Source organism: Propithecus coquereli, unplaced genomic scaffold (genome assembly GCF_000956105.1).
Source record: "Propithecus coquereli isolate 6110/MARCELLA unplaced genomic scaffold, Pcoq_1.0 Scaffold458, whole genome shotgun sequence".
Taxonomy (NCBI): domain Eukaryota; kingdom Metazoa; phylum Chordata; class Mammalia; order Primates; family Indriidae; genus Propithecus; species Propithecus coquereli.
This window is the reverse complement of record NW_012150374.1, coordinates 385,152-397,586: the sequence shown is the minus strand read 5'-3', so window position 1 is coordinate 397,586 and position 12,435 is coordinate 385,152. Positions and strand designations below refer to the sequence as shown.

Here is a 12,435-nt window from a genome sequence, read left to right as displayed (position 1 = left end):
AATAAAAGTCACCGTGTACTTGGAGTACATCAGTACCTGGAGTAGTGAAATTTTACTACAGATATAGTTATTGGTAAATAAAATATATTATTGATTTGAAAGTATGTGGACGTTATACAAATGGTACCAGAGTGTATGCACTTTTCTGCAACTCGTTTTTTCCCCCTCTCAATTTATCATGTGTGATATTCACACAGGTTGATATATGGATTTAGTTCATTCATTTTTAGTGTCAAATAGTAAAATATTGTGTTCACATTATACAATGTATTCATCCATTTTTCTATTCATGGGTGCTGAAGGTATAAGCGGAGCTGCTACAGATATCCTTGGATATTTTAAAAGGTATTTTAAATGAGGCTCCATCCTCTGTGGACTGTTACCTTGTGCTTTCCTCGATTGAACTTCAGTGTCGACGCCGGCGAGTATGAGGCAAGGAAGGCCAGCAAGGTGGGGGGAACCTCGGAGGAGAGTGGGAGGGAGCCTCGAGGTTTGTGGCCACTCTGTATGTGACTGCTTCCGCTGCAGAATGTCTCCAGGGCACATAGACAATTAAGAGGATAATTGCTGCCTATGTGAGTAAGATGATTTTTAACTTGTCTAGGTAATGCCAAATTGCTTTACAAATTAGGTGCTCAATGTATATTCCCACCAACAGGGTTTAAAAGCTGCTGTGCCCCACACATATGCCAAGACTCACAATTTTTAGGCTTTTTAATAATGCCTACGTGAAGAATGAGAAATGGCTGTTATTGTGATTGTGGTTTTAATTCATACTTCCTGGTACTTAGAGATTGAGCTTTTTTAACTTGGGTCATCTGTCAATTGCCTTTTGCTTACTTTTCCAATTGCTTGTCCTTCCATTGTTGATGTATTGAGAATTCCTTATAAATTTTGTGCACCAATTCTTTGCAGTTAAATGCATCACATTTATATTAGCATGTTGCTTCTCTAAAAAAATTATGTCTTCTGATTAATAGTTACTTATAGTTTCAATGTTGTAAAATTTATTAAGCTTTTACTTTGGACTTGTTTGAATTTGCTTTAAGAAATCCTTCCCTATCCTAAGATCATAGACATATCTCTTGGTATTTACCTCTTACGATAAACTTGGCTTTCCTTTTCCACCTTTCTACTTTCAATCTATGTGTGTCTTTATATGTAAAATATACTTCTCATAGGCAGCAAATCATCTGATTTTGTTTTTATATTCAGCCTGACAGTCTTTGTTTTTTTAATTGAAATATTTAGTCCATTTATATTTAATGCAATTATTGATATGGTTGAGTTTCAATTTATTGGCTTGCTATTTGTCTTCTATTTATCCCTCTGTTCCTACTTGCCTACATTTTTTGGGTTAATCTATTAGTGTTTCATTTTATTTCCTTGATTGACTTCTTAGCTTTAACTCTTTTTTTCAGTGTTTTATTTCCTAGAGCTAACACTATATTATAATTTACATTTTAGTGTGTGTTATTTCTCCCCTTATTGGGGGAGGACTTTTGTCTTAGACTTCTCTCATGCTCATCATTATTCTTTCATTCAAAAAATATGTATTGAACACCTATGGTGTACCAGGGACTGTGTTAGGTATGGGAAATACAGCTGTGAGGCCCACAGTCTGTTTGGGGAAATAGAAAAGTAAGTAGGGAAGTTTTCCCAGAAAAGGAAATGTCTGGACCGAGCCTCGAAGGCTGAGCAGGAATTGGTCAAGTGATGAAAGGGCTATTAGACTGTCCCAGGTTGTGACAGTGGTGAGTGCAAAGACCCCACGGCGGGAGGAATTGGCAGTTTGTTCAAGGAGAGGTTAGATGTTCAGTATGGCCAGAGCGCAGTTAGATGGTGCAAATGGAGGGTGAGGTGTAGAGGGGGATGCAGGTTGGCCGGAAATTTCAGATTCCCTGTTTGGTAACTTCTCACTGAATTAGGAATCTTGAGCTGCATCTGTGGTGTTCACATCAGTGATATACGTTAATCGAATGAAGAGATTTTGAGCAGAACTACTGCCTGTAAAACATGTGCCTCCTCCAGCTGACTATATTGTTTTTTTTTTCCTTTTGGGGGTTTTTTTTTTGGGTTGAGGCCCTTTTGTTTTTCAATTTTTTTTTTAAAAAAACCAAACCATATTACTCCAGAGGAGTGCCTCTCGTAGTGTAACAGCAGCAAAGGGTTTTGCAGGGTTATTGGAGAAAGGAGGGACCAGCTGCTTCCCTGTACCTACACTTCCCTGAATGAGAACGTCCAGCTCATTCTCTATCCACTGTTGAGTAAGTCCTTCCTGCCTCTGGGCCTGTTTCCTCTTCTTTATAATGAGAAACTTGTCAAAGATTGCATCTGGGGACACTTCCAGCCCTGCCATGCCATGGTTTTATTAGTCATTAGGAGTTGGCGTGTGTGCTGCACAGACATGCTAAAAAGCGTCCTCTGCGCCGAGGTTGTTGGTTTTCACCAGGGCAGTGGTCACAGAGGTGTGAAGCCTGTCCAGATGTGGCTGGTCCTGTGGGTGGCTTTGCTGAAGTTCTCGGACTGCCGGATGTCAGGGTGGAAAGGATGTGGATGTACAGGCTCCCGGGTGTCTGACGGGTTCTGAAAGAAGAGGCGCGAGTGTGACTGACTCACTCTGGGTCACTCTGAGACAGAAAATCCATTTTCCTGCGGCTCTTTTATGGGGTCGGAACTCAGCCTTGGCCACTGAGTTGGCTCCCAACGGAAAACCCACAGTAGGCCTTTCTGCTCTCGCCAACCCAGCATGCCAAAGGAAGAGGAAGCAAGAACCAAATGTCCTTACTAATAAGGAAGCCTCAGAGTGGAGTGAAGGGATCTGGTGGGGCTCCTGGCCACGCTCCCCCATAAATGTAAAAGGCCAATTGGTGACGCCAGTTCTGAGGCGTCAAAGCAAGGGAACTGGTCTGGGTGGAGATGGGGCTGCCTGAGCCCATTCCAGATGTCTTCATCTCTCAGCAAGCCTTCCCCATCTCTCCACTGCAGACTGAAAGTGTCCCTAGGCCAAGAGCCCAGGGCTCCATACTGCCACCAGGATGGTGGGTGAAGGCGCCTACCTTATCTTGGATCTGGACCGGCGAGGCCAGCGGAGAACCTTTGTGGAGAGATATGACCCCAGCCTGAAGACCATGATCCCAGTGCGACCCTGTGCAAGGTAAGTCGGGAGGAGGACTGGAGGGAGAGCCAGGGAACGACCTCTCGGAACAGTCTCCGGCCCACCAGGAGAGTGGGCGCCGCCCCCCTCCCCATGCGCTGCTTCCTCTGCTTGTCCTGCGTCTGTCCACCGTCCACTCGTTCACTCATCAGCAGCTCCACTTCCTGCCTCCTCCTGTCCTTCAGAGAGAGGGAGGTAGTGACTCATGTTTAAGGAGAGCTTTCCACGTGCCAGGACCGTCCATGTGCTTTACAAACGCCTTCCCATTTACTCTTCACAACCGCCCTGGAAGTAACTGTTGTTATCTTTATCTGATAGGTGAGGAAACTGAGGCACAGAGACGTTAAGTAACTTGCCTAAGGTCTGCCAGGTAGCCTTGCTTTGTAACAAATTGCCTCAACACTTTGCAGCTTAAAACAACTGCCACTTGTTTAGCTTACAATTTTATGGGTGACCCATAAAATAAAGCAACTTGGGCTGAGCTCAGCTGGCTGGTTCGTTTAGTCTCAACCCCGCTTGCTCAGGAACCTGCGGCCAGCAAGGCGGCTGTGCTTCTGGGGGTTGGCCGGCTGCTGGCTGTGGAGTGGGGCACCTGGGGGCAGGCTACTCACTCCAGCGGGCTCTGGCTTGCCCACGGGGTCGCGTGGTAGGCTTTCAGATGGCCCCACCACTGCACACTCCTTTCACTGCGGTCTACTGGCCAAAGCGGGTCACGAGTCAGCTCAGATTTAAGGTGTGGGGCAACAGACTCCACCTCCTGATGGAACGAGCTGCAAGATCATGTTCCAAGGGGCTGAGATACAGATGGGGGGAGAGAGTGGGGCTGTTTTTGAACTCCAGGATAGGAGTTCAGGCAGCATGATTTCCAAACTCACGTGCTCCACATGGCACTATATTGTATTATTGTGTATGTTATCAACATTACGTTCACCGTAACATTATAAAATCCTGCCTTTTCTACATGGAAAGGGCCCTGTGGCTTGTTTTCTGAGCAACAGAAGGCCCAAGTGACATCTCTTAAGTGAGGTGACACTGCACCACCCTTTCCCAGCACCTCTGGACTACAGATACATACACACGCGAGCCCTCCGCAGTGAGAGGTGAAGGTGGCAGGGTGAGGACGTGGGCTACTGTCCATAGCCACAGGAGACCTCTAACGAGCCACGGTCTTAGCTCGGTTTATAATTGCTTTGTGGAGAGGCAATCTGGAGCGTGCTTAAGAGAAGGATGGGGCCCTGGAGTCAGCAAGCAGTGGGTTTACATTCCTGTTCCGCCACTTAGCAGTGGGAGATGTCTTCACATTTGCAGCAGATGTGGGAAAGTACCCTAACCTCTCTGAGCCTCGGTGTTTCTGTCTATGCAATGGGATTGTAACATTACCCTGCTCCCCAGCTCACAGGGTCGTTGTGAGGATTGTATGAGGTAATGCATGACTTTATCGGGGAAGCCGCCTTTTCGGAAACTTTGACGATGTGCCAGACACATGGTACCTCATGAGTACTGTCTTAGCACGGGTTCTCCCAAACGCAGAGCCTCTGTCCAGACTCTGGATGCGGGTGCTCGTTTGGGAGGTGATCCGCAGAAGCAGGAGGAAAGATTTGGAGGGAGGCAGGGCAGGAGGCAAGGGCAGCGTGAGGTGTGGTGTCAGTGCCACTGCCGGACAGAAAGGACTGGTTCTCCTCCTCCTAGGAAGGGTCCAGTTTCCACCCGAAGGATGTGAGGTGGGGGCTCTGTGGATGCCCCACGAGTCAGGGTTTGCCCTGGGGGCAGTGACCCCCCGCACTCATGCCCCTGAAAAGGCTCTGAGGCAGACGGTGGAAGAGGATGGCAGACACGCAGGTGGACGCAGCCCGGGAGCTCCACCGCCAGGTCGGGGCCGCAGCTGCCACACCTGGAGCTCCTGCAGGGCCCGGGACACACGAGCGCTCGGTAGTTGGCGGGCGAGACTCTGTCTCTTTCATTCTGTTGTAGATGGCTCATTTCTCAGGGGCAAGCACATGGTCTCCTCTTTCATTTCCTGTTCCCTGTTCTTTCTCCTTCTTCCTCTTCTGCCTTTTCTTTCTTCATGTCTTCCTCCCCTCTTCTTACTTCTCCTCTTCCTCCTCCTCCTCCTTTTTATCTTCTTCCTCCTCCTCTTTGTCCTGCTCCTGTCCTCTTCTTCCTCTCCTTCCTCTTCCCTTTCTCCTTCCCCCTCCCTTTCGCCCCCTTGTCTTTCTCCTTCGCCCGACAGCCAATGTCTGCGTGGCTCTTTGCACGTACTGCCCACGGAGGTCCTCGCGATAGGCGGTGAGCGTGCCCCAGCCCTTGCCGCCTTGCAAAAGGCACGCGCCGGTCCGCCTGGAGCTCACCTAGCAGGTCTGGGTCTGCTCACTCGTGGAACAAAGCCGGCGCCCTCTTTCCCGTGGGGCGGCTCAAGCACCGGCGGCTGTTCGGCCCCTGGCTCACGGGAAGCACCGTTGGTGTGTAGCACTCACCCATTTTTATGGTGCGAATACGCCCACCTGGGCCGATTTCAAGCAGCGACCTGGCATCCCTGGAGGAAGAGTTGGGAAGAGGGGCGCAGCCGCACAGCGCACAGCATCCTGCGGCATTTCCACTGCGGGCTACGCGGCTGTAAATAGCCCCAAGGGCACACGTAGCACAGAGCCATTAGGAAGTGATGAGTTTGAGTGTTATTGCCTTTGCCTGTAAGTAATTTATTTAAATGTGTGTAACTTGGTTTTGAATATTGGCTGTTTAACAACTGACGTGCAAAATTACTGAAAGTCTAGCACTCGGCTCTCACCAGCTGGCCCCAGCACACGGTGGCTCACAGCGCTGACGGGTGCGAGTGACGGGCCCTGCGTGTGGCTGCGGGTCTTGCCGTGGTTAAAATCCAAGCCAGAGAGAGTCGGGGCAGCGATCCCGACCCCTGGTGCACCGAGCACCCCGTTGTCCGTAGGTTGGCGCCCAACGGGGTAGACGACGCGGGGCTGCTCTCCTTCGCCACGTTTTCCTGGCTCACGCCGGTGATGCTTGAAGGCTACAAGCACACGCTGACCGTGGACGCCCTGCCCCCGTTGTTGCCGTATGACTCATCTGACACCAACGCCAAAAGGTACCAGGTTCACCTGGGTCACCTCTGAAGAGGAGCCCACCCTAGGGAGGGGTCCTGTAAGCCCTTTTGTATGCTCCCCAATTTCCCCGAGATGGTAATTGACACCCACGGGTGCTGGGGACCCTTCTCGGTGGCTGCTCTCTGAGACTTAGGCTGGACTGCCTGACCTTCTCGACCCAGGCTCCGGGGAGGTGAGTGTTGGCAGAGTGGTGGGGCGAGCGGCAGCCCGTGGCTCAGGACCATCTGGCTGGGCTGTCGGCTGGCGTGTGGGAGGCACCATCAGGACAGAGGCTTGTTCTGTGCTGGCCAGACCCCACCTGGGATCCTTTAAAAACTGTTGTTGGACTTTCATATCGCAAAATATATTTAGGTCGATCCAAACGAAACTGCCAATATTTAACAATTTTGACTTGTAAAAATGTAAATGTCATTGGTCCAACCTAATTCATATTCATTGTAAAAATGTTAAAGCGACAGAAGTTCAAGCAGTGGAAGTATCTCTGCCGCTCCTGCTCCACTCCCTAGAGGCCGGCACTGTTAAACTGTCAGTGCGGCTCTGTCCGGAATTTTTCCACTCTGATTAAGCATGCCCTGGGCCACCATCTTCTACAGACCGAAACTCTTCTTCCTCCCGACTCATAGGTCATGTGTTTAGAAATTTAAACAGAAAACGAAGCCTACCGTATAATTGTTGATGGCTTTGCTCTTTTCAGCAAAGGGTTTATAAAGACGTCCACTTCATCCTTCCCGGCAGCTGTGTTGACGTCTGTGGCTCTGATGACCTATAATGTTGAGAGCAGTGGACATGGGCTGGGGGTGTTAGTCACAGCCTTGCAATTGCTTCTAGACTTGTACTTCCCTCATCCGTGCCCTGGAGAAGTCTCAGCTAGTGGTAATTTCCGAAATCTGCACTCTGGAGACGGTTGCCAGGGAGCACTGAGAGAGCTGCCCGGCGTCCCTGGAGCCCCGACCGGATTTTCCCTCCACCCTCTGGCCAGTGCTGCTCCCTCGACCGTGTGCTTCCTGTCATCTGCCCAGCGTCAGCTCGGACCCTCCTCTCTCCCCTGCGGTGCTCTCTCCCGTGATCTCCTCTCCAAAGGCTCAGACGCAAGCATGAGCTGAAACCTCCGTCGCATGTCCCTCTGCAGCCCATGTCTCCCTTCCAGACCCGAATCCGCGTGCCCCTCCAGCTGGACAGCCACACCTGGACTCCTCACGAGCATGAGCATGTCATTCCTGAAGCTGTGCCTATTCTTGCTCCCCAGCCCCAGGCTGACACGGTTCTCCTCCTCTTTTCCCTGTCTCTGTAAACTCCGGCCACACACGTGGTCAGGCAGGGACCTGGGGTCCGTCCTCCACCCCCTTCTCCTCCCCTGTCTGACGCACAGGTAGTCCTGTCACTCTCCATCCGCCTCTCCTCCCACCCACTGCCGCCTCCATGCTGATACGCTGCGCCTCTTGCTCTCCGCTTTGATCTCCCCACAATCCATCACCCTCGCAGCAGGGCCGACTGTCTTTCAGCAAAATCATCTTGTCACATCCGCTTAAAAACCCGTGGTGGCCTCCTTTGCGTGTGGAATGAAACCTAACCTTCCTGAGGCCCTGAGGTCCCCTGGGCTTCCGGCCGGCCCCGCTCCCGGCGCCAGCGCCTCTCCTTGGCGCACCGCACTCCCGTCACTCCGGCCTTCTCTCAGCTCTTCGCTGCACACATGTCCTCTCCGCCCTGGGGAAGATTTTTCTCTGAGCTTCTCTCTTGCCCCTGTCTTCTTATCAGAGCTGAGAGTGAGGCAGAGATGGGCGGTGGTCAGAGGACAGGAAGGCCTGGCAAGGGCCCAAATACCACGTGGTCAGGCCAGCTCGTGCCTAGGCCTTGCCCGCACCCTCCTGGATCCCCCCTGCGCAGGAAAAGAAGAAAGGAGAACCAGCGTGCTTTTCGGGGCACCGCTGCCAGGGAGGAGGGCCGCACTAAGCACCTGGCAAGGGTCTGTCCACCAGGCTCACATCAAACAGCAAGTGGAAGTATCGACCCCTTTTTCTCTTCCTGTCCTTTCCTTACAGATTCTGTGTCCTTTGGGATGAAGAGGTAGGAAAGGTGGGTCCTGACAAGGCCTCTCTGGTCCGAGTGGTCTGGAAATTCCAGAGGACACGTGTTTTGGTGGATTTTGTGGCCAACATCCTGTGCATCGTCATGGCAGCCATAGGACCGGTGAGTCGGGGGCCTTCCTCTGCTTTGTCCCCTGGTCCCCAGCCTGGCAAAGAATGCCATTAGTTGCTTTCTCTACGAGCTGGTGAATTTAGTGCGTTGTCATTATCTTTGTGCTCCTTGGGGGCGAATTTTCATACAGCTAGTCCTTGTCAAGCACAGCAGCAGCCACCGAAATTAATTAAAAAGTTTGCCTCATAAAGTCAGCTTGCTGACATTATCTAGGCCTCCTATGCCAACTACCACCCCCGGCGGCCCCCCTCCCCGCTGCACTGTTTTGCAGACGGTTCTCATTCACCAAATCCTGCAGCACACAGAGAGCACCTCCGGGAGCGTCTGGGTTGGCATCGGCCTGTGCGCAGCCCTGTTCGCCACCGAGTTTGCCAAAGTCTTCTTTTGGGCCCTTGCCTGGGCCATAAATTACCGCACAGCAATCCAGTTGAAGGTGGCCCTCTCCACCCTGGTGTTTGAGAACCTGGTGTCCTTCAAGACCTTGACTCACATCTCCGTTGGCGAGGTAAGCTGGGCCAGAAAAGGTTCAGCGCTAGAAGAAATTAGTCCCGAGTGTTTTGGATGCGTGTGAGATGTGCTGCTTGGACGGAGCGTCTGCCTCCCTTTGCTCGTCTGCGTCCTGCCCATCGTGTGTCATCCCCCTGCTGAGGGAGGTGACGGCCACTCGGAACACGGGGTGGTTCAGTTCCAGCTGGAACAGGGCACAGGGGTGACTTTGCCCAATCCTTTTGCTTGCCAGTGAGGTCACCGAAGCAGTGCAGAACACACTGTAGGCACGTAATGAAACGGATTGACTGATGGGTCCAATAATTCCAACTGTGTAGTACTGCGGGCGCCAAAGCCGCGATAAGGACCATGCCTGCTGGACGTCGGAGTTGACATCTTCTTAAGCCCTTAATCTTTAGCAATAAATCCTCATCACTTAGCCAAAAGATAGTTTCCTAATCAAGGGCCCCAGGAGGTGCGAGGTAAGATGAAGGACTGGCTGCTTTCTTACACCCGCTCTTCCAGCGCTTCCTCTGTCAGTAGTGATCGGACCCAGCTGCATGTAACAGAAAACCCAAAATAAAAGTGGATCGAACAAGATGAATTCATTTCACCCTATGTCAAAGGAGCCTGGATCCCAGCAGGCAGTCCAGGGGCTTCCAGAGCCTTCCATCTTTCCTCCTCGCTATCCTAGCACATGGCTCCCATAATGGTTTAAGGAGGATGCCAGGGCTCCAGCCATCCCAACAGTGTCTCGGACAGCTGGCAGGAGGTGGGAGAGAACAAAAGTGGAGTGCCTTCCAGGTTGAGCCAGTCCCCTTTAAGAATTCATCCCCAAAGTCCCAGTGGACACGTTGGCTTAACATGGTGGCATGGCCACACCCCTTCCACACAGGAGGCTGGGAAATGCAGTCTTCTAGCTGCCCGCTCTGCCCTGAATAAGGCAGAGCCGTGTTCAGGAGGAGGCCCGGGAAACGGACACAGGGCCGGCAGCAGCAGTCTCCCCTGCGTGCCCTGGTTGGTGGCGTGACCTTTAAGTCTTTCTTCACTGGGATTCTCAGTCCTAAAAGACGGGCCTCTCGTAGTCACCCCAGAATGGGACCCGTAAACTCGCCATGGCAGGGCCCTGAGGGCTCCCTCCCCTTCAAGGCAGATCTTCTCTTCCCTCTCTGCACGCCTCGTCCGTCCTGGAAGCCTTCAGACGGCGACACGCTCGAGCGGCTCTTCCGAAGCCTGGCCCCGTGTGCTTTCTTCGCAGGTGCTCAATGTACTCTCGAGCGACAGCTATTCCTTGTTTGAAGCTGCCCTGTTTTGTCCCTTGCCAGCCACCATCCCTATGCTAATGGTCGTTTGTGCGGTGTACGCCTTTTTCACTCTGGGGCCCACGGCTCTCATCGGGAAGTCCGTGTATGTCGTCTTCGTCCCCATCCAGGTAACGGCAGGCCTTGGCGCGGAAACCGCTTTACAGCCGCGTGTCTGGCGCACACTGTCTCCGAGCTGGACAGAAGGCTCCGTTCCCCGCGTGTGGACCGAAGCCTGTGCCCCGCTCTGGGCTCTCAGGTGTGCCTCCCTTTGCCGGCACAGGGCAGTTTTTGAAAAACTTGGCTGCTCTGGGGGAGGGGGACGTGCTTCTGCACCTTGCCAAAGTCGCCAGCACTCCCATCGCACCCTGGCAATTCCCGCATCGGCGCCGCCTGCCCGATGCCCAGTGGCGTCGCCAGACTGACCGTGTCGGCTGCCACCACTCAACGGAAGGGCTGAGAACTTTTCTTAGAACTTTCCTGGCACACAGACTCCGATCCCTGGATGTTTAGGCCAACTGCAACTCAGCAATTCTCTCTGAACACAGTGTTTGTACCTTGATTTCAGATGTTTATGGCTAAGCTCAGCTCAGCTTTCCGAAGATCAGCAATTTCGGTGACAGACAAGCGAATTCAGACGATGAATGAGCTTCTGACCTGCATCAAGCTGGTTAAAATGTACGCCTGGGAGAAATCTTTTACTAACACCATCCGAGGTAGGATGCGAGCAGCTGCTGAAAGAACCCCTTCCCGTGTAGGATGTGCTTGTCTAAGGGGCTCTTAAGGCTCCCGGGGCCAGGCGTTCTAGAAGGAGGCTGAGGGGACCCGCTGAGCTGCTCTGTAGGTCAAAGGATTTTCAAAGGATTTGGAGATTTTTTAGTAGACCCAGGCATCTGTTCTGGTGAACCCGAGGGTGACTGACGCGTGGTTTCCCACGTGGATCCTGGTACTGACCGAGAACCTTCACAAAAATAATCTACTGAAACCTTGTGAGCAGGGCAAAGGCTGTCTCGGCAATTTCCTTGACTTAGAAGTATCCACACACAGACGCACGCACACGCACGCACGCACACGCACGCTCACCGTGTTTGGGTGCCCACTGACTCAACATCCCTTGGGAAGACATGAGGATGCATTTGCAGTTTTATTTTGTTTTTTTTAAGATGATATGGAAACCATTTCAATCAAATATAAATGCAAATCTAATTGCAGGGACATTCACATAATTGCTGACATAGACTCAGGTGGTTCCCTGGCTAATGACCCGAACCCCTGTTACAGTTGACTCTCTGGGTCCCCAATTACACTTCCGCACCAGCACGCCACTGGGGCTGACTGTGCATCGCGCTCCAGGGAGTGTGCCAAAGGCAGTGCCCCAGGGCGGGACCCCGGCCGCCCTAGGGGACCCTCTCTGAGGACCCAGAATCATCTCCTCACACTCTGAACTCACGTCAATGCCATTTAATTTGATTCGATCAAATTTGATTCCATTTGACTTAATCCCGTTGAACCCAGCTCAGTTTAACTCGTCAGCTTAATTCAGTAAATGTGTACCAAGTTCCTACTACGTGCAAGGCCACGGAGCTACACAAACGGTCAGGAAGACATTCCTGCTTTTAAGATTAAGGGGGATGAGGTAACTAAACTCAAAATGGCCACAAGTTTGTTGGCTCTACGTGCAGAATATATCCAGAATCCGCCTGCTTCTCCCCGTCCCACCGCCGTCCCAGTCCGAGCCAGCATCCTCTCCCTCCTGGGCTGTGGCAAGAGCGCCTAGGCGCTCCCCCCGCTTCCCCTCCCTCCTGCAGCCCGTTGTGCTCTCAGCAGCCACGGCGACCTTTTAAGAATGTCAGTCAGACCCTGTTTCTCCCCTGCCAGAAAATCTTCAGTGGCTTATCACACTTAGATTGTTCAACCTTAGGTCTTTTGAATGAAATCCAAATTCCTTCACCTGGCCTATTAGGTTCAAGGTGATCTAGCCCCTGGTGACCTCTCTGACCTCATCACATTTTACCCTAGCCTTGGATAATGCCGCTCAAGACCTGGAACCTGCGGTCTGTTTCTAGAACAACATGTCGCTCTCATTCGTGCCTCAGGATCTTTGCACTTGCTGTTTCACTTCCGTGGAAATACTCTCCTGCTAGATGTTTATGGCGACTTTGTCTTGGCTTTAGGTCTC

General features: G+C 51.9%; 1 protein-coding gene across 1 annotated transcript in view; it reads left to right on the top strand.

The window, feature by feature from the left end:
- The first annotated feature begins 2,988 nt into the window (after window positions 1-2,988).
- ABCC12 (ATP-binding cassette, sub-family C (CFTR/MRP), member 12) overlaps window positions 2,989-12,435 on the top strand; it is an 85,207-nt gene continuing 75,760 nt past the window's right edge. The window contains exons 1-6 of the mRNA XM_012655009.1: window positions 2,989-3,157; window positions 6,099-6,254; window positions 8,313-8,460; window positions 8,741-8,974; window positions 10,214-10,387; window positions 10,825-10,972. Of these exons, the coding sequence (XP_012510463.1) occupies window positions 3,039-3,157; window positions 6,099-6,254; window positions 8,313-8,460; window positions 8,741-8,974; window positions 10,214-10,387; window positions 10,825-10,972 (979 nt within the window). The 5' untranslated portion in view covers window positions 2,989-3,038. The remainder of the gene's footprint in view (window positions 3,158-6,098; window positions 6,255-8,312; window positions 8,461-8,740; window positions 8,975-10,213; window positions 10,388-10,824; window positions 10,973-12,435) is intronic.